Source organism: Acanthopagrus latus, chromosome 5 (genome assembly GCF_904848185.1).
Source record: "Acanthopagrus latus isolate v.2019 chromosome 5, fAcaLat1.1, whole genome shotgun sequence".
Classification (NCBI taxonomy): domain Eukaryota; kingdom Metazoa; phylum Chordata; class Actinopteri; order Spariformes; family Sparidae; genus Acanthopagrus; species Acanthopagrus latus.
The window spans coordinates 14,611,672-14,638,699 of record NC_051043.1 but is presented as its reverse complement, the minus strand read 5'-3'; the positions used below and the strand labels follow the sequence as shown (position 1 = coordinate 14,638,699).

Here is a 27,028-nt window from a genome sequence, read left to right as displayed (position 1 = left end):
TGGTGACTAAATTGTTTTCGATTTATTAAGTTTAGGGAAAGTGAAGCACAGAATGTTAAATCAGATAAAACAGTAGTCCGTAGTTTGAAAGGAGATGCCTTTGTAAATGCGTTTATAAAAATAAGTTTATACATTGGCCATTACATCTAATGGTTGCCACGGGCGACGCACATCGTCAACTCGCCTCCGCCAATCACAGGACGGGATATTGCAAACGAGCCAATCAGAGGGGTCGTTTGTCAATCCAAACAACCGTCCGCCTCACAGACAAAAGTCGAGATTTATCTGGGAAAACATGTAGCTGGTGACTTCGCACGGTGCTAATGAACGTCCAACTATTGTTTAACATCTATTTGACTGGATGCTCGTTGAATGTATACACGGTATGAATGTTGTGACGTCTCGGAAGAATGAAAACCCGGGATTCACCGCCGCCGGTCCATGTCCATGTACCGGAGACCACACCTGTACATGTTCATATGAGGAGGAGTCCCAGCAAGACCCCACAGGTTATTAAACTACAACTTACACTACTAAACTGAAAACACTATCATTTCTTCTGGCCACTTGTTACACGCTGCTATATGGAACGTTATGGTCATCAAAGATTAAATGTCCCAAATGCATGCAACATTATTTTGTACCTAATGTGTATAAATAATGTCCTGCCTGATTTCACCTGCACTGATTTGTTTACATGTTTGGAGTAGCTTTTAAAAATGTCTCTTACTTGTTAAAGACTTTACGCTACATTTAAAGAGTCTATTAAATAGACTAAAGATAAGAGGATGAAGATGCTACAATACTGCAATATCTGTTCGTTTTATCTGTGGATTCCCTCCTTTATTTCTGCAGAATAGGACAAATGATGCCCAGGTGATGGGAAATGGAGTGAGGCCGAAGGTGCGGACTCCATGGATTCCTCCAGGAAGACTGTCCTGCAGAAGAGATGTGAGCTCATACTAGTGGCGTGCCTCTTGGTAGTGTTTATCTCTCCCCACGATGCATGCAAGGAGAGTCAATATTTATGCTGGGGAACAAATAGAATTGAGAAGAAGGGTTGTTCTGGTAGGGGTTTGCTCTCCAAACAGAACAGATGGGTTTATACCTAATACTAAAGTTGTATATAATCAGAATAGAAGTTAATGACATGTTACCATGAAATAAAGTTAGTATTACCCCTTTAAAACTCATAAATCATAGCATCTTTTAGTTTTGTGCGATTGTTAATTTGAAATGGTGACATGCAGAGCAGAAATTTGACTCCTGTGGGAAAATAAAGATGGTTGTGAATAAGCACCACTGACTACTTTAAATACTTTGCCATCTTTGAGTATCAGAAAATATTTCAGCTTGTGATTTGATTGCAGAATTCTGTGCAGATAATTCTTGTTTAGTTGTGATCCCTATTGTACATGTTGTTTTGAAGCTCTTTTTTTTAACCAAATTCAACTTTACTCTGTGTCTGTTCCCTGAACACGACTCTTGTTTGTTTGTGTATTATGATCAGAGAAGCACAGTGCAGCATCAGTCAGGAAGTGGAATCAGACATCGGCGGGATGAAGAGGAGCAAGAGGAGGAGCTGGCTGCAGTATCCAAAAACCTCAGTATCCTTCTCAGGGAGCAAGAAAGCAGTCACCGCAAGAAGTACGAGCCTCTTCAGCAGTCGCATGAGGCTGTACATTTTCTTTAGATGATTAATCTCATTTTGATGGATATTGTAACAGTTCACATGTAGTCAGTGAGACATCCCATCCAGTGAGTTTCAGCACACATCATTTGTTTTTGTCATCAGTGCCTTCTACTGATATTTTCCATTTTACATCTGAGATGAGGCACAGACACAGATTGTTGAATTGACAGCTGCTGAATACAGACCACAAAACAATTCAGTAACATTTGGTAAATTGAACAGGTTGCAGAACATAATGGCAGCATGTTAGTCTTCTCTTTTTTCCAATAAACTGTTGTATATTGGCTGTAATCTAACCTAGCAAAATAACCAGAAAGATTGCAGGCCGATGACATATACGAGCCATGTGATGACATCTGTATCAAATGTTGGTCTATCGGTCTGATTTTGTCTTTGTCTTGCTTACAGGACAGATTCTAAGGGTCACCCACACAGAGGGACAGACACGCTCCTGAGGGCACTCGTAGAAGCAGAAATCGATGGTGTAGCAGTAGCTAATCAGCTCACAGCACTGAAGGAAATTATCGACAGCTTCACAAAGGTAAACTTTGCTCCAGTGGATCGTTTTGAGTCCACATTTAGTAAAGAGGATGCCTTGCATTGCATGTTTTAATTCTATCGTTTATCTTTTAGGATAAGCGGCTATCAAAACTGAATGCCGCATCACTTGGACGGCAGCAGGATTTATTGTTAGAGAAGATAGAGATGTTCGACCACACCAATCACAGCCTGCGCGAACTCCTCAGGGAGTGGAGTGAACACGAGGTGCAGGAAGTAGAACAAAAGTCAAAGAGGGCAAATCTTCTTTCGACTGTTATTTGAGTGCTGTGTTGTTGTTTCAACAGAGGGAATCACTGATGTGGTTAGAACAGAAAGATGCTATAAAGAAGAGAATGGCCGACAGTGATGCAGAGAACATTGTGAGTAATGATCACCTGGTCGCATGCATGTGTTCATTCATTATTGTCAGCAGTCAGACATTAGAGGAACTTTTTTTCTCTTCTCTTGCAGCGACTTTTGGCCAAACTCACCAACAAGGAGAAAGAGGTGTCTAAGCTCACTGAACGTTTGGACTTTGAAAAGGTTTGAACTACTACACTGGTGTACACAATGTTTATTCTGACCAGGCTTAGTAGTAAAAACATTGGTGTCTCTCACAGAGCCATATACATTGTAATGTCCAGGTGTTGGCAAACAGAAATTCCCCATCAACCTCTTCTTCCCTCTGTCATGTCAGGACAACATGAAGACAGCGGAGGAGCTTTCAAGATTTTTGCACTCAACCCGCGACCATCTGGAGTCTGAGCTGAGCAGAAGCGAAGCTGAAAAGGCCCATCTGGCTGCTGAGATTCAGGTCTATGAACATGAAATACAGTCAAGCACTCACACCTGTACTGTCAGATGTGAACCAGTTGTTCTCATCAGTCCAAAGTAAACAGACAGTGAAACGGGTGCTACTGTCAGCGTTTGAAGGAAATAGAAAGTGTCAAGCCAGCTTGGTGACCAAGAGTCGTGGCAAAAAGTCTGTCAAAACTTTGATGGAAACTTCTCAAGTTTGCTCCTGCTGCATTATCAACAGTTTGTCGACAATTTGTTGAAATATTAGGGCCTTTATTATCATTTAAACTGGATGTGTGAATGTCTCTTTTCTTCTGTGTGTGAACCAGAGGATGCAGCAGAGCCAGGAGCAGCAGCAGGATGAGCTGCAGGCTCTGCAGGAGGAGCTGCAGACTCTGAAGCGGCAGACGGAGAAAGAAAGGGAGGAGCAGGGGCTGCAGGACCAGGAGGTGCTCGCCCTGCTGACCCAGCAGGCAGAACAAAGGGAAGAGTCCGCCAGGCAGCTTGCAGTAAAACTGCAGGAGAAGGTCAGTATTCAGAGGTACAGTCACGATGTCTGAAACTCACAGAGCATCAAGGTAGCGGGCAGAAAAGGCTTCTGTAACTTGGTAGAGCACAAACCATGAAAAAATGACAATGTCTTCTGCAAAAGAGAGTTCCGGGAGACTCCACAGACATCTCCGTGGCTTATCCTGCATGCAAATGAGTTTTCTCACTGGTGGTGGTGTCTTGTCTGATCACACGGTTTTATGCAAATTGAGTTCAAAGGAAGTTCAGCCGGTTTCTTACTTTAGTAGGAAAATTCCAGTGAAATACAAACACCGGATTCTGAGGCGAGGACAGACGAGTGTAGTGTAGTGGTCTAATCTCTGCCCACATGATGACTTGAATTTTCACAGTACAGACGTTCTGCAGGAATGGATATTTTTCTCTCTGGTCGAGTTTGTGTGACTTTACTGTGAATCTTGTCTTTAGCTCAAGTCTGTTTCCTAAACCATAAATGTAATCAAGAAGCGAAATAATTTGAAAGGCTACACCATGAACCAAACTGATAAGACAATGTGTGTTTTGTCTAAGGAGTCCCAGTTGGCTCAGGCTCTGTCCACCTCCAGTGACTGGTGCCTCCGCCACTCTAAAGAGGCAGCTGCTAAAGGACAGCTGGAAGAGGAGATTTCCGCTCTCAAACTGTGAGTGCACATTCTGAAGACATGGGAGACACAGACTTAGTTTGTTGTGTGAAACTGATATTCAATACAATCATTCTTGTTTACAGACAGGGATGATCAGGAGATCAAATCATCATCATGTTTTTGGTGACTTTTCTATGATTTGTAACATGTAAATGTTGTCAGAATTTATGTCTGCTCTCCAAATCGAGAAGATACTAATTCAAGTCGCACTCTTCTAGCAGCAGATTAATAACGGTCTTAAGTAATGTCAAAATCAAAATAATGATTAATAATTAATAAACCAATTAATAATAATAATAATAATAACAACAACAATTATTATTATTATTATTATTATTATTATTATTATTATTATTATTATTATTATTAATAATGATAATGATAATGATAATGATAATGATAATAATAATGTAATTACATTTTAGATTGCACATTGAAAACAGAGGGATTTTTTGGGAGTAGGTTATTGTTACGTTTCACTGCATTTCAATAGTTTAGATAATAAAGACATTTCAGTGTAAACTTGGAAAATAATTGAAAAATAAATAATTGCTGGAACTGTGATGACAACAAGCTTTGGATCCCTGCTTCTCTCACAGTCATGTGAGTGAGCTGAACTCTCAGCTTCACTCAGTGGAGGAGAGGAGTCGGCTGGAGAGGGAGGAGCTCAGGGATCAGCTACATCGTCTCAGCACTGAAAACACCTCCGCCAAGCTGGACAACCAAAGACTCAAGGTACCTTCAGAGAAACAGCAGAGCTGAGATTTCCCACAACCTAAGATCAGCCTCATAAACATTTACCAAATAAAAAAGCACTTTAGTCATCACATTATACTTTAAAAAAGAAAGCAAGCGTTCTCTTATTTATGATAGCTGAGTGTTCATCAGGTTATCATCGTCACATTAACTTTTTTAAGACAAGAGAAAATGATCCTAACCCTATCTCATGTTTGACTGCTCCTTCTTCTACGGCTTAATCTTCTCTGTCGTCTGATGGAAATGTATGTTACTACTACTATGTGGCACTTATTCTAAACTTGTTATATTTAGGGTCAGCTGACGTCATCTGAGGAGAAGCTCAGAGGTTTGCATGCTGAAGCCCGTCAGCTGAAATCGTCAATCAAAAAGCAGGAAAACCTGGTGGAGAAATACAAGAAGAAGGTACAGTTGAACTCAAACTTTTCTAAATGTAAAGGGAATGTACAGACCAACTGATTTTTGTAAGTTCTGGCAATTTGTTGCTGAAATGTGTGCATATTGTAAAAGGGCTAGTTAATCCGAATCACAAAAGTACAAAAGATCTGTTCTATCCCTTGTGGTGTTTACTTGTGCATCCTTATCTGATAGAGCTGATAAATGAAAAAATATATTTTCTGCACTTCTGAAAGATCTCTTTACTCTGGAAAAGTCTTCTTTTCATGGAAACACTACAGAAATTAACTGTTTCTGCTGTGTTGTATCGACAATCGACTTGACTTCTCTGTGCAGGTCCATCAGGCTCGTCTGGAATCTGAGGGTTACTGCTTGAAGCTGGAGATGACACAGAATGAGGCACGGGAGATGAAGGTAGGCCTGGAGAGGGAGAAGGAGCAGGTGAGGCGGGAGCTGCTGGGCCGGCTCAGAGAGCTCGAGGCGCTGCCCAACAGACTGAGGAGGACCGAGCAGCAGCTCAGAGACGTCCAGCAGGAGGCCGATGTCCACGAGAGGAGGAACATGGAGCACAACTCCGCCCTCTCTGAAGTCAGACACAAGGTACCTAACTTCAGCTCCATGATAGTAAGAAGAAAGAGAGATGTCTGTAGTCATTGTTTTCACTTGGTTGAGATCCTGGCTGCAGATCTGCAGTTAGTAGGCTGGTGATTTAGCGCATGGAGGTGGATTTCTATCGTGGCTATCTATCCCGATATTGTGTTCCTCTGCAGGTGGAACAGCAAGGCACTCAGCTGGAGACGCTTCAGCAGAGGAACATGCTGCTGCAGGAGGAGAACAACATTCTTAAAGAGAAAATTCACAACTTGGAGAGGTGCAGACACTCACAGAACTACACTTGTATGCAGTTTTTCGCAGACAGAAGAAAATTAACAAGTTTCCAAACTGCAAACACTGATTTCTGTGTTTTTTTTGCTGTAGAAGGCTGGAGGATGCGAAGGCAGAAAACAAAGGGTTGTCTCAGGCTCTCTCCTCAAAGGAAGCTAGCGTCCAGTATGTTCAACAGCAGCTGGAGGAGAAGACCCGAGAGTGTAGTGTCCTGTCCCGACAGCTACAACAAACTCTGGAGGACGCACAGAAACAGGTGTGAAACTTTGAAGACACTTCATTAACCTGAACATCAGTGTCCACAGACACACTGACAGTTTGCAGTCCATGTCAGTAAACTGAGGAAAACTTAAACTCGACATCTTTTTGCTCTCTGACCTGCAGGTAGACGACAGCATGCACAGGGTTTTGGCTAAAGAGAGAGCATCCCAGTCTAAAGCCTTAGACCTGCAGAGCCAACTGAGCCGAGCCAAAACAGAGCAGAGTCAATTACAGCGAAGCAAGGAGGAGGTACGTCACTGTGTTCCCTCCATTGCCATTCGGCAGTGGAGGAATGTAACTGAGTATAATTACTAAACAACTGTACATAAGTAGAATTTTGAGGTACTTGTGCTTAACTTGAGTTACCATTTTCATGCTTCTTTGTACTTCTAATACACTTCATAGGGAAATATTGCACTTTAAACAGCTAGTTACTAATTTCTTTTCAGGACAATTAAACTGTAAAACTCTCTGATCTGTTTAAATTATCTGATGGCTTCTGACTCATTGAACAACATGTGTAACAGTATTAGCCCCTAGATGACATTAAAATTGTGCACACATAAACGCATCAATACAAGTATTGATATATCTTGATTAACTTGCTAGAACTGCTGTACACACTCGCGAAAAGTGGATATTAAAATCCAATAAATGTTTCTTTGTGTCTGTGTTTTCCTTAAGATGGAGCGTCGTTTCCAAAGTCAGCTGCAGAACATGAAGGACAGACTGGAGCAGTCAGACTCTACAAACCGCAGCCTGCAGAACTATGTTCATTTTCTAAAAACCTCATATGGAAACGTGTTTGGTGACTCTTTGCTCCCAAGCTGACCAGAAAACATGACCAGGATTTACACATTATAGTAGAACTAAATTAAGTTTATTGATAACTAGTTTGACTTGAGAGTATTATATACTGTCTATGAAATTAATAAAGCTTTTCTTTTTTAATAAAATGTTTGCCTGAAATATATTTATATTCTTTTGAATAGTTTACGTCCTACAATATTATTGATTCCGCTTACTTTGGTTAAAGGATTAACCTGTAGCTTTCATGAATGTGAATTTTAAATTTGAACAGATGTATACATTTTGTTGTGACAGGACACACAACACACTGGTTTTAATTCCCTAAATAACATTGGCCACTAGGCTTCTTACAGCCAAACTGAACACACACACACACACACACACACGCCTATAGGCGGTGATAAATATATATACACCTATTGTCAACACCTACAAAGAGATGACCAAACTATATGTTTTTCTTTTCCTATGCTGAAAGCCTTCTGGAACTGTGCAGATTCAAGATATTCTTGCTCAAGCACAAAAATAAAAATGGTTGAAGACATAAATTTCCGAAATGATTCTTGTCTGTTTTCAAATCGCCATGTGTTTGATGCAACAACATCTTCATTTGAATGTCAACATTTATAAGTGGGTTGTCAGGGGAAGCCTGCGGTAGCACAGCAGCATGGACCAGGTAAAACTATTACATGAAATGCATACTGGTGAATCGCTTTTACACTTGTATTCAACATATAGGTATTAGTTGATATCAGATTGTAAGTGTGTAAGGAATTGAATACGTAGGATGTGGTTAACACACAAGGGTTGTCAGATTTTAAACAAGACGGGCTGCTTGAGGGATGACAAAGATGTAGTGACCCCCATTGTACAACCTGGTCACACATAAATTAAAAAAAAAAAAAAAACTTTAAAAGTAAAATAAGTGTTGTTACTACAAGACTACAAGGTTCAGATTTTTTTTGTCAGCGATGCCCTGGAAACAAGTCAGCTAAACCAAGAACAACATAGAACAGCATGGCCCAGCCCAGAACGTCGCTGCAGTGGGCGGGCTGTTTCTCGTCGGATTGTAATTTATGTAACCTCATCCGGCTGTTCAAAAGTTAGCCTGGCGCTAGCTCTATCCTCCAGTGTCGTGTTGTAGTTCGGGTTCTGTTTTCTATTCTGTCGTGATGCCTTCTGAAAAGCTACGATGGGAAACTTTACAGGCACTAAAAAATTCATCAAAGGCAAATATCACATACGACCCGTACTGGTCGGAAAGGGGAGAGGTGAGTTAACGCAAGCTAACAAACTCATTAGCTGGCTATGCTAATGGTAAGTTAATGCAAGCAAGGCCAAGCTGTCCTGCCTCTTTACCTACATACTCTTGACAAATTCATTTAATAAAGTGACCCTTTAGCTGTTTCACTGCATTATTAAATACGTAATACAGACTTATAATAAGGAGCACAAGCAAGAGGAAGCACCGTCTTTAATTACTCAACGCTTTCAATTTCTCTTCACTCTTTCAGCCTGACTCATGTTTGAACTAGAGTAGGAAACATGTTTATGTAGCAGAACATCTCCCACCCCATCTCTTCAGATTTAAATTGTGACCCCCCCGGTTGGAAAGTGTATTAAAAGTAGCTGAACTTGCTCCACCTCGAGCATCTACAACATTACAATTCTATTTGCGTGTTGATTAATCAGTATGAAGTCAGTATCAGCCATTAAGACACATTCTTGTAGACAGATTGTTTAACATTTGGGTAATGTATATTGGATGCTGTACGTTTACTTCATGAATGCAATACATGCAGGACCTTTACTTGTAATTAAGTATTTTAATTGTATTGGTACTTATTTGAGTACTTTATTCTGCTTAATTGTCAGGATGTTTTCTTTATCATAAGGATCTGTGATCAAATACAATCATTGGGCTTATCAGTGTGTGTGCGCGCGTTCATCCCCTCTTAAGAATTTTTAAAATCTTTGATACATTCAAACATTAAACAAGCTCCATGTGTATATATGAAGTATGCTTGAGGTTTAATGTGTTTGCTTACTTCCAGGACATTCTGGCAGGTTGCAAAGAGGCCCTCAGCTTGTCATCGCACTCTGGGGTCATATTGCAGCGTCTCAACTCCTCGCCCCTGCAGAAGTCCTGCTTCATGGGCTCCAGCTCCGGAGAGTCCAGTCCTGGCCTCTCTGAGGAGGTGTCCGCCTCAGTTTCCTCTGCAGGATCCATCTCTGACATCAACGCCAAGCACACAGCGCTTTTTGCAGCCCGGCCTTCTAGGACCGAGAGTGAGAAGGCAAGTCCCTCGTCCTGATTACATGCAGATTTCCTCATGTGTTTGTATGTGAGAAGAAGGCTTGTCATGCTATTTTCTGTTATGTTTAAGGAAGAGTTCATGTAATAGTTTTGTATGTGGTTGTTGGCATTCGCAGAGCAAATGTACAGTATATTTAGAAATTTGGATATAATCCAACAGCAAAATGTCTTTTTTTTTTTTGTACTACCATATTGGTTTCAGAAAGTTAGGGTAAAGGCTCACTACTCGGACAGGACATGAAATCTAAATATTAACGCAGTCTAAAGCCGACATATTTTTGAAAGTATTGCTGTGAAATGTTTTGTGTTAGAACTGCTATTGAAGTTAATTCCACTGATGCGATTGTTAAAGTTTTTAGTATTGACTCTCCTCAACAAAGTATTTAACATTTCTGTGGAGCTAGATGTTAGGCTTTCCTGTGAGAACAGCTGCACACTTTTTCTCATTTTCACTTCATTTCTGACTGTTTTTTTGCCTCTTCAACGTGCTGCAGGCGCTTAGTGATGAGGCGATGGATGGTGACCCAGAGGCAGATATCAGCCAAGTTTCCAGTCCTGCATCACTACCCACCATTTCCCTGCTGTCACCAAAAGCCACGGAGACGGCAGGCCTGATTATAAAATTTGAGGAGGGAAAACGAGAAAAGGCCAAGGTCAGAAACTGCGATTGTTAATTATCCCATGAGGTCAACTTAATTGCTGTGTGATAAGAAAATGTTGGGTATGTAATGTTCTATACAGATGTACACAGGTTTTAATATAAAAACTCATGAACTCATGCTTCATGATGTTGGACAATTTTCCTTCAAGTTACTTAAAGCTTCTTTACACAACCGACTTGGTCCTACTTGTTTGCAAACAGTTCTTTGACGAGTCAAAGTTAATGGCCTTTTTTAAGACTATTTTTTGGTTGTTTTCTCCATATGGGCCCTGGTATATGGATAAAACCTGTTTTTATATAAAGTGGAATAACCCAGCATGCAGTGGGGAAGCTCTGCAGTCTCACCTGACTGACATCTTAAATCTGTGCTCTCAGATGGCACTGAAACTGCGGCAGGAAATGCAGGAGAAGCTGGTGGCGGAGGTGGCGAGCTCTGAGTCTGAGCAGCTGAAACGCTTTGAGGAGTTTATGGAGCTGAAGCAGAGGCAGGAGTACCAGACCATGAGGGACATGATGGACAGAGAGTAAGAGCCGCTGACAAGGATCCAAGGCTTATGGTTTAAGATTTCTGAAATGTTTTGTCATCTGGTTTGTCAACTTTCTTTATTGTAGAACTAAAGAGAGCATCGGCCGTCAGGAGAAGCTGAAGGAAGAGCAACGACACAGAATGAAGGTACGATCATCAGAACACTTGTAGATGTGGCACTGGTGTGAGTGACAATATAAATCTTTGAATGATGTGATACAAATAAGAGATCATGCTTTTATCACCGAAACAAATGTCCTCACAACTTATAATTATGGGGAAATCACAGCTTGAAACTGTTACAGTTGAGTTTGTCTGAACCAACAACCTCGACAGGTATAAATCAACCTGTTGGAGCTTCATGCCTTCTTCGCCTGTATGGGCTTAAATTCAATCTTAAATTACATTCTTAATGGTCTTGTAAAGTTCTGAAATAATATTGTTGAAACCTGCAGAAACTTTGAGACACAGACTGTTTAGAACACCAATTTGACGCCCTATTTTAGGAGTAATCCTTTTCTCTGTGGAAGAAGTTTAAAAAATAATCAAGCTCCATTCTGAGTTCGGACTGCTGTGGTCCAAGATTCACTTGTAACTCAAATTCAGGGATTGATTCTGAGATGCTTGATTAATATTGGGACAGTATTGTTTGTTTACAAGTTTAGAAACTGCATATTCTGTAAAGTATAAATGAGTTTTCTTCATCGTCCTCTGCATCAGATCCTCAACCTGCGGCTGAGAGAGGCCGAGCAGCAGCGTGTGCGTGAAGCAGAGCTCGAACGGCAACGGCAGGCTGAGGGCAGGGAACGACTCCGTAACCTTAACACCATCCAGGAGGAGATCCTGCAGCTCAACCAGCTGCTGGATCCGTCCAGCCAGACCAAAGCTGATCTCCCAGCAGCTAGCCTCAACTCCTTGAGCACCCGCGGGAACCAGCTGTGCTCCCAGGTGTCTGAAGTGGTGCGAAAGACTGCAGAGGTCAGTTTAACTAATTGGTAAAGTTTAGGTTTGGGTCGAGGCTCCTTCCCACACTGACAGGATGGAAGTCTGGGGTCACTTTGTTTTGTATTTTGTATCTTGATCTCTGAGGATCGTCCCACTCCTCATACTCTTTGTAACCTTTCCTGCCCTGTCTTCTTCAGGGAGAGTTTCCCAGCGTGGATGACATGACCGTGGCCGAGCGAGCCCTTCACGAGATGCGGGCGCTGATCAGGCTGATGCAGGAGGAGGTCGCTAAGACTCAAGAGAGGAAGAAAAAGGAGCAAGAGCAGGAAGAGGAGCACAGGAAGCAGGTGGAGCTGCAGGCACAGCAGGAGGCGCAGAAGAAGGCGGCGCAGTCGGCTATAGAGAAGGCCAAGAGGAAAGGTTGGGGAATTGTTCTGATTGGGAATCATATACTATGTACCACATATCAGTATCACCCAGTAGTCTGACGTTCCCTCACAGATTTGCCCGTAATTTATTGAAGATTATGCCACCAGTTGGGAGGAAATTGTCTAAGTAACCCATAATCCGGGATGAATGAGTTTTTTTGATCTGAAAGTACAACAGCACTGACACTATGGTCCTTTTTTTATGAACAGTTATCACCACATTTCAGTTAAAATGTAATTAAATGTATAGCTTTTAAAAACAATTTTTGCTTATTGTCGTCCATCAGGGCTACAAAACAGTGCTGAAGAGAGCACGCTGAAATGGTACAAGGAGCTGCAGGAGTCGGCTGCTCAGTGCGCTCAGTCCATCGAACAACTCAGTACCACAAAAGATGCTCAGGTGAGTGTGTGACTCTGTGCATGAATGTTTAAAATCCTACCAGTTATATTGCAGGCAGAGAGCAGGAGTTTCTTCACATATAGATCAAGCAATACAAGAATTTTGCCAAAGTAAAATCCAGTCTGAATATCGGACAGTTTTTCTGTATAAATCGGAGTATTTAGGTTCAATAACCAGCCGTGATATTTAAGTACTGATGCGGCAGGATAACAACTCATTGATGGTGAAACTTCCTTAACATTTTCAGTATTCACTTGTGGGCAGCACTCTGTACAGGTGATTTCATGTCTCTTCTCTGGACTCAGTTAAAGAAGCTGAAGCTGGAGCTCCAGAAAGCTGCCACCATCCCTGTCAGTCAAATCTCCAGCAACTCTGGATCGCAGCTCCGAGAAATCTTCGACAAGATTGACAAGCTGCTGTCAGGGCGGGCGGTAGTGTCGGGGGGGAGGTCCGTCTCCACCTCCCACCATCCACAGGGCCTTGACTTCGTCAGCTATAAACTAGCTGAGAAGTTTGTGGTGAGTCCAGATGGTGCAGTTCGATATATCATACCAGAAACTTGAATAAATCAAAGGCAGTATCGTTATGGAAAAAGTGCTTATTCTATTAGTCATTATCATTGATTTAAAAATGTCATGGTGTAGCATTACAGTTGGCATTAGTGCTGCAATGATTGTCATTTATTTAGCAAAAAAAACAAACAAACATATTTCCAGCTTCCAAGTTTATATCACTGTTTGGGGGCGGATGTTTGATTATTGGTAGAAAAGAAGTCAACTGATACAAACTTTTCTTAGAAACAAGGAGAAGAGGAGGTTGCATCCCACCACGAAGCTGCCTTTCCTATTGCTGTCGTGGCCTCTGGCATCTGGGAGCTGCACCCTCGAGTGGGAGAGTTCATCCTGGCCCACCTGCACACCAAATGTCCGTACGCAGTCCCACACTACCCGCCGATGAAGGAAGGCACAACAGTGGAAGATTATCAGAGGTCTGGGAGACAGACGCATGTCACTCCTCTTTTACTCAGTTATTATGTTTGATCAATCACAAAAACAGTAAAGTATACAGATTTGTGTCAAGTGTTTTATCCTCCACTCATCAGGATTCTTGGTTACCGTGTGCACGACACCGGGGTGGAAGGTCAGGACAGTTTCCTGAAGAGGATGTCTGGGATGATTCGTCTCTACGCTGCCATTATCCAGCTGAGGTGGCCCTATGGCTCCAAGCAGGGGGTAAAAACTGTCCCTGTTTTGTTGGTTGGCTGGTCCCAAGCACCATTTAAAAATGTACTTAACCATCTTATAACTTTGACTCATATACCTAATGTTTTTCAGTCTGCTCCTCACGGTCTGAACCATGGCTGGCGCTGGTTGGCTCAGATGCTCAACATGGAGCCTCTGGCAGACATCACGGCTACGCTGCTGTTCGACTTTCTTGAGGTGAGTCTTGTGCCTATTTTAGAACGGCTTTCTATGTATCATCTAAGGAAATTGCAGTTGGTGCATCTCTATCTGTTTATTGATTTGTCTTGAGTTAAGTATGCTACGATCAATGTGGGTTAATTTTCAGAGCTGCTCCGCTCACTGAGAGGGAGTGAGATTGTCTCTGCTCTTGTCACTCTTAAAGCCTGTGTTCAGTGAAAGCAGCTGTGGGTGTAAGTGTGTGTTCAGCATGTGAACTTCACTATTGTCTTTTCGTTCATGTGTCCTTCAGGTCTGTGGTCACGCTTTGATGAGGCAGTATCAGGTTCAGTTCTGGAAGCTCATCCTGCTCCTTAAAGATGAATACTTCCAGAGGTACACACTCATTTTAGATTCAAAACATGCTGAGTGTTTCTCCAGCAGTTTAACTTCATTCTGATGATGATGGGTTGAATGTGTCTCTCTGCTGTCTCCAGAATTGAAGCGGTGACCACCACTGGACAGATGGGCTCGGTCATCAGACTCAAACAGTTTCTAGAGGTAACTGAAACTACACTCCTTAGCCAAAACACCTACAATTACTGTACCCTTGTTGAGGTTCAGAAGGTCACAGCCTTGTTGCTCGCACTGGTTTTATTCAAACAAGATTGCCACTTCCTCAAAGTGTTAGTGAAAAAAAAGAGGCAACGTTACTTTGCGCACTCCTAAGCAAGAAATAAAAGGTGCAGCCGGTCTGTTTGTGCCACAAAGTTCAGTTTTATTTATATCACAGCAGTTTCTGTGAAGATGACAGTTTGAAACACAAGGTGTAAAAGGCTTCTTCAGAAGTGATGGGCGGATGAAGCTTTCTTTATATTTGTGCTGAAAAAGGCTTCAAAGCTTTAGGGCTTCAAACGTAGCTGCACAGTGACGTCTGGGGACTTTGAAAACTTTGGATGGAAACGCACCACAACACCTCTCTGATTTTACTAGTTTAACTTCCATATGTGAGCAAGAGATATCTGACAAGCCTGTGTGTGTGTCAGAAGCACTGCATTAAATCTAGATGTTTTCTTTTTGTGAATTGACATCATGCAGACATTTTCTCTTCTCATCTGTCCATAAGAACACATCTGAATATGCATATCCCCACGAGGCAGGGATACTGAAGGTGCTGTTTTGTCAGCAAAACTTTGCAGCCAGCCATTTGTATTGTCATATAAAATCCATTCCATCAACATACAAACTCAAATACTCCAATATCATAACAGATACTCAGAGTTCACGTTTACCAATGATTCTATAAACACTGATAACTGTGTCTCTGTCATCATTTCCAAAAATCTCTTTCTGTCCGACGTGAACACCGAAAACTGAATTTCTAAATATCTTTGGCGTCGTAGAAGTTTTCCAAAATGTCAGTCTTCAGTGACCTAAAACAAGAGAGTTGGTCAGAGAAGGCCAAGAAGGCTTAATTATAAGAAATACCTGTGTACATATGGACTGTATCTGTCTGTAATAATTTCCAAAGCTGCACTATGTTGTTGTGGGGAAGACATTTTAATCAGAGGAGAAAGATTTTTAATTGACAACATTTTTATTTATTTTTTCTTTTATTATTCCTAAACACACTAAATAAACAAACTTGCTTTGTTTTCATGACCAAGTAAACTAAATAAACAGTCTGGCCTTTAAAGGACAGCGCAGTTTCATACTGTTATAATTTGTTTATTGTGGCGGACCCTGCCACCTTTCGAGCTTCGAACAATGTCCTGGGGACCTTATTTTCCTCTGACTTGACAACTTGTTTATTAAGTTATGGAAAAAATGTTTGTATTGTTACCTCATTTAAATTGTGAATTTGAATTCTTCTCCAAAACTACATAGTGCCCCTTTTTAAGGAATCATGTTCAGCTTTGCTGTTATACATTAAGGATTAAATATTGAAATGCAGTTATAGACCCCTGAATGGTACATACCCTGAAAACGTTTTAATAGAGTGGGCAATAAAGACCAAGGTATAATGTGAAAAATAACTTAAGTAATGAAACAAAGAAGTAAAAAATAAAAATAAAATTAAATAAAATAAAATGATAAAATAAATTAAATTATATTTAATAGAAAAATATACATCTATAAAGTACGTTGATTAGTTTTAATGATCTCAATTTTTGTTTCCTTGATTTATTGTCTCCCACCTGCAGACGTCACTGCGGAACCGCCAGATCGATCCACCCAAAGGCCAGCTGAGCTCTGGGTTCTGGAGGACGTGATGGAGGAAGATGGATGTTGCTGCATGATGTAGTTTAGGACTGAATAAAGAAGGGATGTGGTCTGATACTGGGAAACTGTGCATTCTGTGGCTGGAGGGAGACGAGGGGGAAAAAATATCAAAGCTGCTTCTGGAGAAAGGTGGTTGTCACATCCGTTTGAGCCAGGAGGAGTCCAGCCTCTGAATATAGTCCAGAGTAAATATTGAAGAGTTTTGGAAACTGTTTTGGAAGGGCATTTTTATTGCTGGATTCCTTAAGACAATGGAGGGAGCACTTCTTGAGAGCACCATCTCACCAACACTTCCATCCTCCCAACATCCGTTCAGTCGGTTGTCTGGGTGTCGTCGTTCAAACACTGAAAGTTTTCTGCTTCTTAACAGCTTTAAAATATACAGGACTTCATCATTTATGTACTTTTGTAAAGTGCCTGAGGCTGAATTGTACAAGTTAAGTTCTCCACTGTTTTGTTTATGTTGTAATCCTTGTAGGTCTTAAAGCTCTTGTTCACCACAGGATCACTGCGGTTTTTGTTTTTATCAAGTCGCTGTTCAAATCAAAAGCATGTTGAATCATTTTAAATCTTGCTATTTATTGTGTTTTTTCTTTTATAAATCCACCATGTGGAACAAAGATTTGTAGTCTGAACTGTGAGTGTAATCATTGTGAAGGAGACTATCCCAGAGTTAGAAATATGCTGAGAAACACAAATATTGTCCTCATGTTGAAACAGAAATCTGTCTCATGCTTCAAAGTGGAACACTGTGCGTTTTGTTCCTGCAGTCATTTGAGGTGTTTTCTTTATATAATGTATAACCTCAATGAATGTAATCCATAAACCAATTGCCTGAAATAAAATCTCATCAGCATTTTGTTGGAAATGTTTTGGGTTTTTTTTTTTGGCCTTTCTGAAAAGCAAAATTCATTTTTTTTCCAAGAAGGAAAATGACTATTTAGGCTTCTGAAATGTGCAGATTCTCTGCATTTCTGTGTTTATGCCATTTTAAATTAAACATCTTTGCTTTTTGGACTGATGGTTGATAGTGGTGGAAGTCCTCACATCTTTTAATTTGGTAGTAATAACACATTAGAAGTAAGTCCTGCATTAAAAGTGTTAATTACATTTTAAAGCTTTTGAACTTTTAAGTATCAAATGAAAAATTACTAATTATGCAGAATATTTCAGAATTGTACACAAATATCTGTTGATTCATAAATGTGTCATTGCTTTAATGTTGCAGTAGGTAAAGATGGAGGTCATTTTAGTTACTTTATACGCTGTTAACTTGTGAATTTACTAGTCACGATCAATTAAGTCCTTTCTTTCCTTCATTAATGAAAATATGTAATGTATTAATCTGCAAACTGAGTCATCAAGTAAATGCACTGGAGTGAAAAGTACATGTGCCTCTGCATCATGTACTGTAATTACACGCATGATGCATGTGTGTGATTAAAGAATGCTGTTTTATATATTCGTAGTTTTGTTTTAGATAAACACCCAGAACTAATTCTGTACAGCACAGCTGTAACAATAACAACAAACAAAAACTCAACTCCAGGTTTCCTTTTTATTTTACCTTTTTACAACTATGCACATTGAGTTAATTTTAACACAATTAATTCAGAAATTGATCTGCAGTTTGCATATTAAGAACATTCAAACTGGCAGCTCACCAGCTCTTAACAATTTAATTCCTTTTACCCCAAAGAGAACGACAGGCGATAAGCAATCGATTTCTTGCTGCCAGACGGATCCTTGATCAGTTACATGCAGAGACCAAGATGCCACAGATCTCAACCTGAACCTGATCTCATGGTTTCATTTACAAGTTTACACAGAAATTACTGAACCTAGAAGAAAATCAAAAAGGAGCAGGGTTTTTTTCCCTAGGGAAACACGTCTGCCCTTAAATGTAATTTAAATTATATTTAACTTTTACTTCCGAATGTTTCTCTTTTCAGTTGTACCCATTTAAAATTGAGAACTAGAACTGACAAATTTATGAGAAAAAATACACAAGTTATTTTTCACAGTTACAATACAATTGGAAGTCCTTGTTGAAGCCTACGATCTTTGGTTGAAAACCACAGAAGTTGACTGTGTCAGTCTAGATTTTTACACAAAACAATATATAGTACTGTATGTGAAATATGAGCAGCTTCAAAAGTACATTATTTGATCATGATGGGGACTGCAAAATATTTCTGATGAACATTTTTTTTTTTTTACTTTTGAGACACCAATTCAAGGCCTGAAATTTGTTTCCAAGGATATTTAACTATTAAAGGGGAAAATATATTTTCACCTCCCCAAAATGTGAAAAAGTGATTTTGCTGTCTTGGTCAAGAATGTTTCAAAATGATATCGTTGCAGTTACCACACTTAACCAGCAGAGGTTAGTAAAACACTCTTAAATAAGGAGCAGACTTGATGGTTCCTCCACGAAGCAGCTTGATCATTAAATAGACAGTTTGATATATGACAACAGTATCTTCATGTGTGTAATCTGTTTCTCTACATAAATGTCTACAGTTAACTTGTTCATACACATCAGCAGGTTTAAACTCATAGTGTGGCAGGAAATCAATCTGGGCAGTAATAACCGTTCTCAAACTGAAATAGCCACTACACAATCAGGACTTCTTGTCTCCTGATGCTGTGGGTCACTGTCTTTCTGGGGGTTTCACTGTTCAGTCATTTTGAGGCTGAACGTGTTCTGTAGTCTCCTTCACGCCCGACTCACTTGCGGCCCTCGTGGTTGAGCGACGCCCTCTCCACGCGTCTGTACCAGTTTTTGACCTTGGAGTTCGCCATCATGTCGTCAAATGACTGCAGGCCCTCCATCACTCTGAGAACGCCATACACTGCCTGTAGACAGAGGAAAAACAGGGGAAATGTGACCCCAAAAAAATCTGAAATCGCTTAAACACTGAGGTGAGACCGTAAAAGGCTGCGGTTTTCACTATGCACAACAATAATTTTAGAGGAAAAATAGAGAGACACCAAGCAAGGTTGAGAAATGTCAGGTTTATTCTATGTAGACTGGCCATTATAGGACATCTTAAAATCTGTTTACCATCATGGAGCGATAAGCTGTTCAAAGATGTCAGTTTACACTCTAATTTCCAATATCCTGACATTTTATAACCTAATACTGACACTATTCATCAACACCTTGTATACCAGCATGCAAAACTGTCAGGATGGTAATATGCCTTAAGTTTGCATATTAACATAGCTGCTTGTTGTCCATGACCACGTTTTCTGGAAATCAATCTTTATGGATCCTAAATCCATCATTAATTGTGTATTTCCTCACCAGGTCTGCCAGATTGGGTTGATCTCCACCCATGAACTTCCTCTTCTTGCCGATGGCTGCCACCCACTCATTGACAGCTTTGTAGAGATCCTGTCTGACGTCGTCCTGCAGGTTGTGTCTGTTGTGTCAAAAAAGGAGAATAATGAACACTTGGATATTCAAACACTGACTTAAAAAGAAAAGGTTGAACCCATTAAGCAACTACAAGAAACATTTCCATATGCCAGAGATGCAGTTCATCCATCTTTGAAAATTAAGCTGGACTGATGATTCTTGTAAGATATTTCTTTCTGTGTAACTCACCGACTTTTCAGCCTTTTGGAGATGAGATACATGGCCGTCGCTCCGACATATTTAGCAAAGAAACCTTCGTAAGTACCAAACTTGCCCTCACGTACGATGTAGTCGAAGGCGGCCAGGGCCTCGGTGGGGGTTCGGTACACGTTGGGAGATATAAGATGCACAAGCCAGTCATCGGCCCACTCTCGCCACTTCCTCTCCTCTCTGACAGCATGAAAAGAAAAACAAAAACACTTTTACAATTGACATCATAGTAGTAACAAGACTCAAAGGTCTTTTCTATAGTACAACTGAACTGTAGGCTGACCAAATGTGGGCCAAACAGAATCATATGAAACAGATATTACTTAATATAATATATTGTCTGTATAGATGCTAATATAAACAATTCCCTATGACATCGAGTTGTAACTGAAGCCATTGGATGACAGCCAAGCCACTGAGTGCAACCTTTCAAAATAAGAATCTACTGATGGTTCTGGGCCATGAAATTGATATCTAGTGGTCTGTGTGTGAGCAGCAGGTCTAGACTTACTTTTGCATTCCCTTCTCGGGGTAAACCACCGTGGCCTCGGCCTCGCTCAGCATCAACCAGTACTTGTTGGAGTACTCAGTCACCTCCTTTCCACTGCTGTTCACCGACTTCAACTCCGGGTAGCAGCGAAGGATGTCAGTGACACTTTTGTTACTGGATGACAAATGTTCACATATTAAGGGTCAGTAATTCCAATGCCTAAAATACACAGTACAATGTATTTCTTTCTTTTCTCAAGTGGTAACAATCCATGCAGATAGTTTTGGTTATTTGCAATTGTAGATGGTGCAGCTTAACTCTAGAGAATACCTAGAACTAACTAACTAGAACTAAAGACACCTTTCTGTATGTTTTAATAATTGTTGGATGCTTTGAACAAAATCTGAAATGTAGTCGTCCCTATTTTTTTGGGTGGAAGAGATTTAACAAAACTCAACTAAATGAAACCTTATCCATTATGAAACCCTATCAATATATCGGAAGCTAGTGTAAAAATGAATCTATTCATGACTTCAATTGTCTAAAGCTGTATATAACCAGGAGCATTTTGCATGTTCTCCTGCCCAGGATAACATTAACAAGGGAAAAAAGAGAAAGCATATTTTCAAATCACATGAGGGAGGTAACTTACTTGCAGATTAAATATGTCTTGAGGCTGCTGATGATGACAGACGAGTCATTCACTTGCTGTATATGAGCAAAAAAAAAAGAAAAAAGACAAAAAGTACAGCATGTTCTTATTAGACTGGAAAAGCATTAAAAGCAGCTCTCTGGTGTTGTTTCGCATTTTTGGTTTCCAAATCAAAGTGATCGAGAAAGATTTTTTTATTCCACTTTAAACAAAGTCTGAAATTCTCAAATTAATATTTGAGGTGCAGAAGAAAGACGTTCTTTCCCAAAGTGTCAGGTTTGGTAGTGGAAATGCCAGAAATAGTAAAGTAACACTTGTGTGATTATACTTTGTAAACTCTATCTGATGTTAAGAAAGAGACGCCAAAGTTCTCCTCTTGAGATTTAACCGCCTTACCACGTCGCCATCCACCATCAGGATGGGAACCTTTCTGTAGGTCGACCACTTGATCTCCTGCCTCATCACTGGGTTCACCTCCACGATCTCATACGGCAGCCCGTGGTAGTCCAGAAACGCTCGCACCTTGCTGCAGAAGGGGCAAGTCTTGTACTGGTATAGAGTCAACTTCAGATCTCCTCCTGGAACCTGGAGGGAACAGGCGTTGAAAGAGGAACCGCTATTAGAGCTCATCTCATAGAGACCGATTCTTGCATTAAACATCTTCCAGTTTTATAATTCCAAAAATACTGATACTCATAAACAAAAAAATGTCATCGATGTGTGACTGATGTTGATGTTAAGGACATGCCATTCAAAGTGTACTCTGTGGAATAATGGATTAATATGCCACTGTAACAGCAAGTGCTAACGCTAACAAAATGCCTGATAAGCAGCAAAATTGCATCACAGAAATCCATATATTATGTTTGTAGCCATTGAGAAACAGTCACCATTAGAGGACTGTAGATTAGGGAACTGAAATAGGTTGGTTTTGGTTAACCACATCTAATACTTACTATCCAGGTTCAATGATTCTGTAATTACTGTATTAACACTCTGTCTTTATCATGCACTTTCATTTAACCTGAATTTTGTCAACTTCTGCAACTGTATTCTTCCTTTCCACTATATATTTTTTTTAATGATAAATGTAGTTACTAGTTACTTTTTTTGTTGTCATTTTAAATTTCCTTAACCCTTTAAGCCTTTCACCCTAAGGGGACCTTGGGGTTTTTAACAGTAACCCTAACCCTATCCATCCATCCATCCATCCATCCATTTTCGTCAGCTGCCTGACCCTAACCCTAGAAAATTGGCTTGGGGCTTAAAGTGTTAGTCTTAGGTGTATTCAGCTTGTTTTCTAGTATAAAGCTTGACAAGTTCAATAAAATCAATATGTTTTGCTCCTCAAATGTAGTGAATTATAAGTAATAAAAACATAAAAATGGAAATTGTCAACTAGAAGTGGCTGTAAGGTGTACTTAAGTGCAGTAAGTTATTTGAGTGCATATCAGTTACCCCGGGGCATTCAGGTGACCCTGTCTGCAGACATGTGAAGTTAAGTAACTGCTGTCAATGGAAAACTGCCCTCAGAGACCACCGGGACACCGCGGACCGAGCTGACTGTGCGGCCGAATAAAGGTCACAGTGAACGGACTCACCTTGCTCTCTTCCTCGGCCAGGTGCTGCTGGACACTGTACTTCACAGTCTGATATAAACCCACACCTCCACCAAGCAGAAAGGCACAGCCGAGCACCCTGCCTCCTCCTCCCCGCAGAGAGGATAGCAGTTTGGAGCGGACCCCGGTCCCGCCGGTGCCGTACGCCCTCCTGGACCCGTGTGCGCCGACATTGCCCACCAAATAGGAGACGGTACCGGACCGGCGGGCGACCGGAGACTCCAAAATATTCCAGCCGACCTTACAAAGCGTTCTGGCGCAGGCGGCCGCCATGTTGGTTTTACATAAAGTCCCAACATGCACCGCGAGCGATGAAGTCACCGGGATATGTTGCCCTCAGTCGAGGCTGTCAGGCTGTGAGGGGCCACAGGGCCGAGGAAAATAATAACGCCAACAAAGCATTAGTCAGAGTACAATACCGGTCATAGGTACTATATGTAAACTGCATGATCTTTAGTTAAAAAAAAACTATATTGTTCTAATTATTTATCTAATTACTTTTATGTATTTAGCTGTACCCATTTCTCCCTGTCACCTGAGTTTTATTTTTGTGGATCATAAAGCATCATTTTTTTCCCCTGGTTTCTGTCAAATCTGTCCTTATTCACTTGTTGAAAGAGAACTGACGAGAGTCTTTTCTCAGCCATGTCTCCCTTGTGTTCTGGTGGATCCTGAGGCACTCCCAGGCCAGATGGGATGTGTCATCAATCCAGTGTGTCCAACTTCTTCCCTGGGGTCTCCTCCCTGTTGATCATGTCCAGAAAACCTCCAGAGGGGGTAACCCATCTAATTTAGACATCCAACCACCACAACTGACTCCAATGGCAATCATCATTTATAATTCATAAACTGTGTATTATAAAGGTTGGGACAATTTTCTGATTTTTTCCAATAATCAGTATCAGTTTATATTGTATATTATGTATGTAACATTTTTTCATACACTTCCCTTTCAACATTATGTCATGGTCTTCATCACCATTATCGTCAATGAGATAGCTCACAACTATAAAATAAAATCACATGAATTTTATTTACATAGCCCAATATCAGGCACATTGCTTCAGTTGGCTTTACAATCTGCACAGTGTGCCACATCCTCTGTCCTCAGACCCTCGATTCCAGTGAGGAAAAGCTTGTCATATCGAAAAAAGGAAAATTCCTCAGAAGAAAAGAGCCCCAGAGGGGGGATCCCTCTCCCAGGATGTACAGACATGCAATAGATGCCACATGTACTGTATTGTTATCGTGATATGAGGCTATACATGGTCTAGATTTTGGATATTGTGAAAGGTGTTGTATTTTCCTGGTTTTGAAGGCTACATCAGAGTAAAGTGGTGCATTCTCTGAATTTACCACATCCCAACAATATCATTACAATAAAGGTATCCAGGTATTTGGTAAAAAATATGGTATGATATGATGTATGTATGATGATTTAGTGGCCCAGCCCTTGAATTCATGAAGTGCTTTTAGGGAGATTTGAAAATATTGAGATACAGATTGTCCTCTATTATTTGATATCGTCCAGTCATATATATTATATGTATTCTGATTGTAATACCTGTTCTGTAATGTACAGCAGTTTATTAAATCCAGAGGAGATTTCTGGTTGTTATAACCACACATTCAAGAAACTGAAAAGAGATCAATTCAGTTGGAAACCAATCTGTGCAAGGGGAAAGCTTTGAAGGTAATCAGTTTGAAACAGTTAGTTGAGTAACTGGTCAGAAAATACACAGATGACAGTTTGAAGGCTGCACAAGCAAATTCACGAGTCATTTTATAATTACAATTATATGTTATAAAAACATTGTAGCAACTTAATGCTATTAATCACCATTTTATTGGCCATATGTGAGCCTATTAAAAGTATTCATCCCCTTGGATGTTTCCCCCTTTGATCGCTTTTATAAATGGAATCAGGGTCAATATAATTTTCTACAAATTAATGTCAATCTATTGAACATATAGTAATATAAGTGGTTGAGTAAGTATTATTCACCCCCTTCAAGTCAGTATTTGGTACAACAAGATCACTGTTTACAAATGTCATTGATAGAATGTCTGATATAAGCAAATTGTATAAAGATTTTTGGATTTTAAACTGCTATCTTAAATGTCAGTGATTGCAATTACAATGTTGGTATGAATTTACAATAGCCGTATTGAGAAATGAAAGAAACTTAATGAATGACTTAATGAAATAAAAGGATATGAAAATATGAACGTTGTTTAAAATAATTATAAATGTGTATTAAAATGTATCTGGAGTCTGTTCAGGAGCGTCTGTGTCGCCCCTGCGTCGTTTTACGTGTGGTGCGTTCAGGAGCGTCGTTGTTCTGAGACGCTTTGGTTTCTCCGACCGCAGCAGCAGCAGCAGCAGCAGCGTCTTGTCTCGGTGAAAGCGGAGATTCCCCTCATCAGCCAGCAGCAGCAGCAGCAGCAGCAGCAACAGCATCCATTTAAGCATCAGTGTTACAGTGGTCGAATCACCACATCTTCCCCCGGACTGACCACTCCTCACTGGGATGTCGACGTCGAGCAACGGCGGGGATTGGAGAGCCGATGCTCGAGAAGACCTCTCCGCTGTGTTTTTTCGAGCGTGACTGGAAGGGCGCGGGGCGGCGATGGATGAAAGCAGGGGGAGACAAATAAAATTGTGATAATCGCTGGGTTTAGCTGGCTAACGCTAGCACGCTAATGTTAGCTAGCCCTCAGTCAACTCGCAAGTGGGTTGTTTTTTTTCCTCCCTCCCCCGTTCACTGACCGACGTGGTGTTTAGAAGAAAAAAAAAACACTCCTTAATGCTTTTTTATATTGATGTCGAGACATGCTGGAGCCACTGAGGACATTTCTCTCAAGGATAAAGCACCGTAGCTGTGTACTAGTCTCTCAGCGTTGACGTTCATTAGCTAACCGATATTTTTTTTAACATTCGTTAATTTTTTTTTTTTTCTCCGTGAAGAACGAGATGCTGGCTAAGGAGGAGTGTGTCTAACGGTGAACCCTGAACTCGCATGGATACACACTCCATGAAGGTCATGATACTGAGAGAATGATCATGCTGGAAAAACAGGTAAGCAGAGAATATCTGCTCGGAGTCAGAGGGTTCATATTCAAATGCACACCTGAGTTCATTTGCATAGTGGTGATTGGGCGTTAATTAGAGGTCTTCCACGGCTCGTGTCTGAGCGAGATTGTCGTGTATCAGTGTGGATTTGTGGTGATTCTTCAGGTGATCAATATCTTTTCTATTGATGACCCTGCTGCACATATTTCCCGTCATTATAACCTTCCTACCATCTCTCTCTCTCTCTCTCTCTCTCTCTCTCTCTCTCTCTGCCCTGCTTAAAGCCAACCTCTCTCTCCCACTGTCTCTGGAGCTGCTGTTTGTGTTGTTCAGGCATTTAAACCTGTAGAGATTAGCTTTGTATTATGTTTTATTAGGTATGAAATAACAGCCTTGTGAATCTGTGTTTATGACACGATAATATAATAAACTTTATTTATGTAGCACCTTTTAAAAAAAAAACAAAAAACAAAAAAAAAACAGTTTGCCAAGGGCTTTGGCAAACAAGCAAATGCAGCACCCTCAGGAAGACAGTATTAAAATAAGAAACACTGGAGAGTCGAGCCAAACGCCAGGAAGCCAATTCCAAGACAAGAAGGCAGAACTGAACATGTAAAAACACAAAAAAAGCAATGTGAGTCATTTCAAGTAAAAGGAATAAAAGCCAGAAAACAGGCACAATCACAATAAAAGAGAGAGCAAGGAAAAGTAATGCAAAAATAAAAGAATAAAATCATTAACGGACGAAAAGAGGACAACATCATAGTGGAATTAAGAACAGGTAAAAAGATTAAGAGCAGTAACAAGAATAAGGACAATAAATAGATTAAAAATGAACAAATAAAAGCAGTTAAAGACAGAATAAAAAACATAGAAAGATAAAAAATCAGTGGAAAAGGGTGACTTCACATGAAATCAAGTATATAAAAGTGGGTTTTAGAAGTGATTTAAAAGACGTTTCTGTTTTCTGCGAGCCTGTTATCCTCAGGTAGGTCGTTCCAAAGCCAAGGGGCCCTGACCGCACTGCTATTGTCTGTTGTTATTATGAGGCTGCCAGGCTTTTTATACGTTAATTAATCTGTTAGGCATTTTTTCTTATTTATTAGCTGTTAAACTGATAGAATGTCAGAAAATACTGCTCATCACAAGTCTTCAGAGCCCGAGGTGACATATTCAGAGAAAAGAAGAACATCAAATTTGACAGTCTCGAGCCAACATGAGAAGATTTGGCCTTTTTGACTTAATACATTTCCAAGAATTGTATTATTTTT

At 40.5% G+C, this 27,028-nt stretch overlaps 4 protein-coding genes across 6 annotated transcripts in view; 3 read left to right on the top strand and 1 right to left on the bottom strand.

The window, feature by feature from the left end:
* The first annotated feature begins 154 nt into the window (after positions 1-154).
* LOC119019771 (outer dense fiber protein 2-like) lies at positions 155-7,475 on the top strand. 2 transcript variants are annotated; one of them, XM_037098627.1, is made up of 17 exons: positions 155-509; positions 856-951; positions 1,511-1,647; positions 2,102-2,234; positions 2,327-2,458; positions 2,539-2,613; positions 2,705-2,776; positions 2,931-3,047; positions 3,361-3,558; positions 4,109-4,218; positions 4,821-4,956; positions 5,272-5,382; positions 5,710-5,973; positions 6,144-6,244; positions 6,355-6,514; positions 6,643-6,768; positions 7,204-7,475. In XM_037098627.1, exons 1-17 carry the CDS (start codon positions 411-413, stop codon positions 7,348-7,350), a joined length of 2,214 nt encoding a protein of 737 aa, XP_036954522.1. In that variant the 5' UTR covers positions 155-410; the 3' UTR covers positions 7,351-7,475. The 2 variants fall into 2 exon arrangements, with proteins under 2 accessions (XP_036954522.1, XP_036954521.1); XM_037098626.1 differs by having other exon boundaries at positions 160-509; positions 6,352-6,514.
* A 442-nt stretch (positions 7,476-7,917) lies between these two features.
* Positions 7,918-17,149, top strand: gle1 (GLE1 RNA export mediator). 2 transcript variants are annotated; one of them, XM_037098629.1, is made up of 15 exons: positions 7,918-8,005; positions 9,384-9,626; positions 10,141-10,299; positions 10,683-10,831; positions 10,920-10,980; positions 11,554-11,811; positions 11,976-12,198; positions 12,494-12,606; positions 12,912-13,124; positions 13,404-13,594; positions 13,709-13,838; positions 13,941-14,045; positions 14,320-14,402; positions 14,504-14,567; positions 16,211-17,149. In XM_037098629.1, exons 1-15 carry the CDS (start codon positions 7,997-7,999, stop codon positions 16,277-16,279), a joined length of 2,070 nt encoding a protein of 689 aa, XP_036954524.1. In that variant the 5' UTR covers positions 7,918-7,996; the 3' UTR covers positions 16,280-17,149. The 2 variants fall into 2 exon arrangements, with proteins under 2 accessions (XP_036954524.1, XP_036954523.1); XM_037098628.1 differs by lacking the exon at positions 7,918-8,005 and adding an exon at positions 8,406-8,600.
* A 679-nt stretch (positions 17,150-17,828) lies between these two features.
* On the bottom strand, positions 17,829-22,994 carry ptgesl (prostaglandin E synthase 2-like). The gene is made up of 7 exons (XM_037098630.1): positions 22,667-22,994; positions 21,462-21,650; positions 21,066-21,121; positions 20,435-20,587; positions 19,903-20,103; positions 19,600-19,717; positions 17,829-19,148 (listed from the first exon to the last, which is right to left on the bottom strand). Exons 1-7 carry the CDS (start codon positions 22,955-22,957, stop codon positions 19,020-19,022), a joined length of 1,137 nt encoding a protein of 378 aa, XP_036954525.1. The 5' UTR covers positions 22,958-22,994; the 3' UTR covers positions 17,829-19,019.
* Positions 22,995-24,577: 1,583 nt separating this feature from the next.
* LOC119019381 (ral guanine nucleotide dissociation stimulator-like) overlaps positions 24,578-27,028 on the top strand; it is a 55,259-nt gene continuing 52,808 nt past the window's right edge. The window contains exon 1 of the mRNA XM_037097891.1: positions 24,578-25,763. Coding sequence (XP_036953786.1) covers positions 25,743-25,763 — 21 coding nt within the window. The 5' untranslated portion in view covers positions 24,578-25,742. The remainder of the gene's footprint in view (positions 25,764-27,028) is intronic.

Bases quoted from the DNA above. Each gene is read 5' to 3' on its own strand.
- LOC119019771 (XM_037098626.1), top strand. From the start codon at position 411: ATGAAAACCCGGGATTCACCGCCGCCGGTCCATGTCCATGTACCGGAG. The intron at 3,559-4,108 runs GTCAGTATTCAG...GTTTTGTCTAAG, and splicing joins CAGTAAAACTGCAGGAGAAG to GAGTCCCAGTTGGCTCAGGC. The intron at 5,383-5,709 runs GTACAGTTGAAC...TTCTCTGTGCAG, and splicing joins TGGAGAAATACAAGAAGAAG to GTCCATCAGGCTCGTCTGGA.
- gle1 (XM_037098628.1), top strand. From the start codon at position 8,502: ATGCCTTCTGAAAAGCTACGATGGGAAACTTTACAGGCACTAAAAAAT. The intron at 10,832-10,919 runs GTAAGAGCCGCT...TCTTTATTGTAG, and splicing joins AGGGACATGATGGACAGAGA to AACTAAAGAGAGCATCGGCC. The intron at 12,607-12,911 runs GTGAGTGTGTGA...CTCTGGACTCAG, and splicing joins GTACCACAAAAGATGCTCAG to TTAAAGAAGCTGAAGCTGGA.
- ptgesl (XM_037098630.1), bottom strand. From the start codon at position 22,957: ATGGCGGCCGCCTGCGCCAGAACGCTTTGTAAGGTCGGCTGGAATATT. The intron at 21,122-21,461 runs GTAAGGCGGTTA...GCTCATATACAG, and splicing joins TGATGGTGGATGGCGACGTG to CAAGTGAATGACTCGTCTGT. The intron at 19,718-19,902 runs GTGAGTTACACA...TTGACACAACAG, and splicing joins TCCAAAAGGCTGAAAAGTCG to ACACAACCTGCAGGACGACG.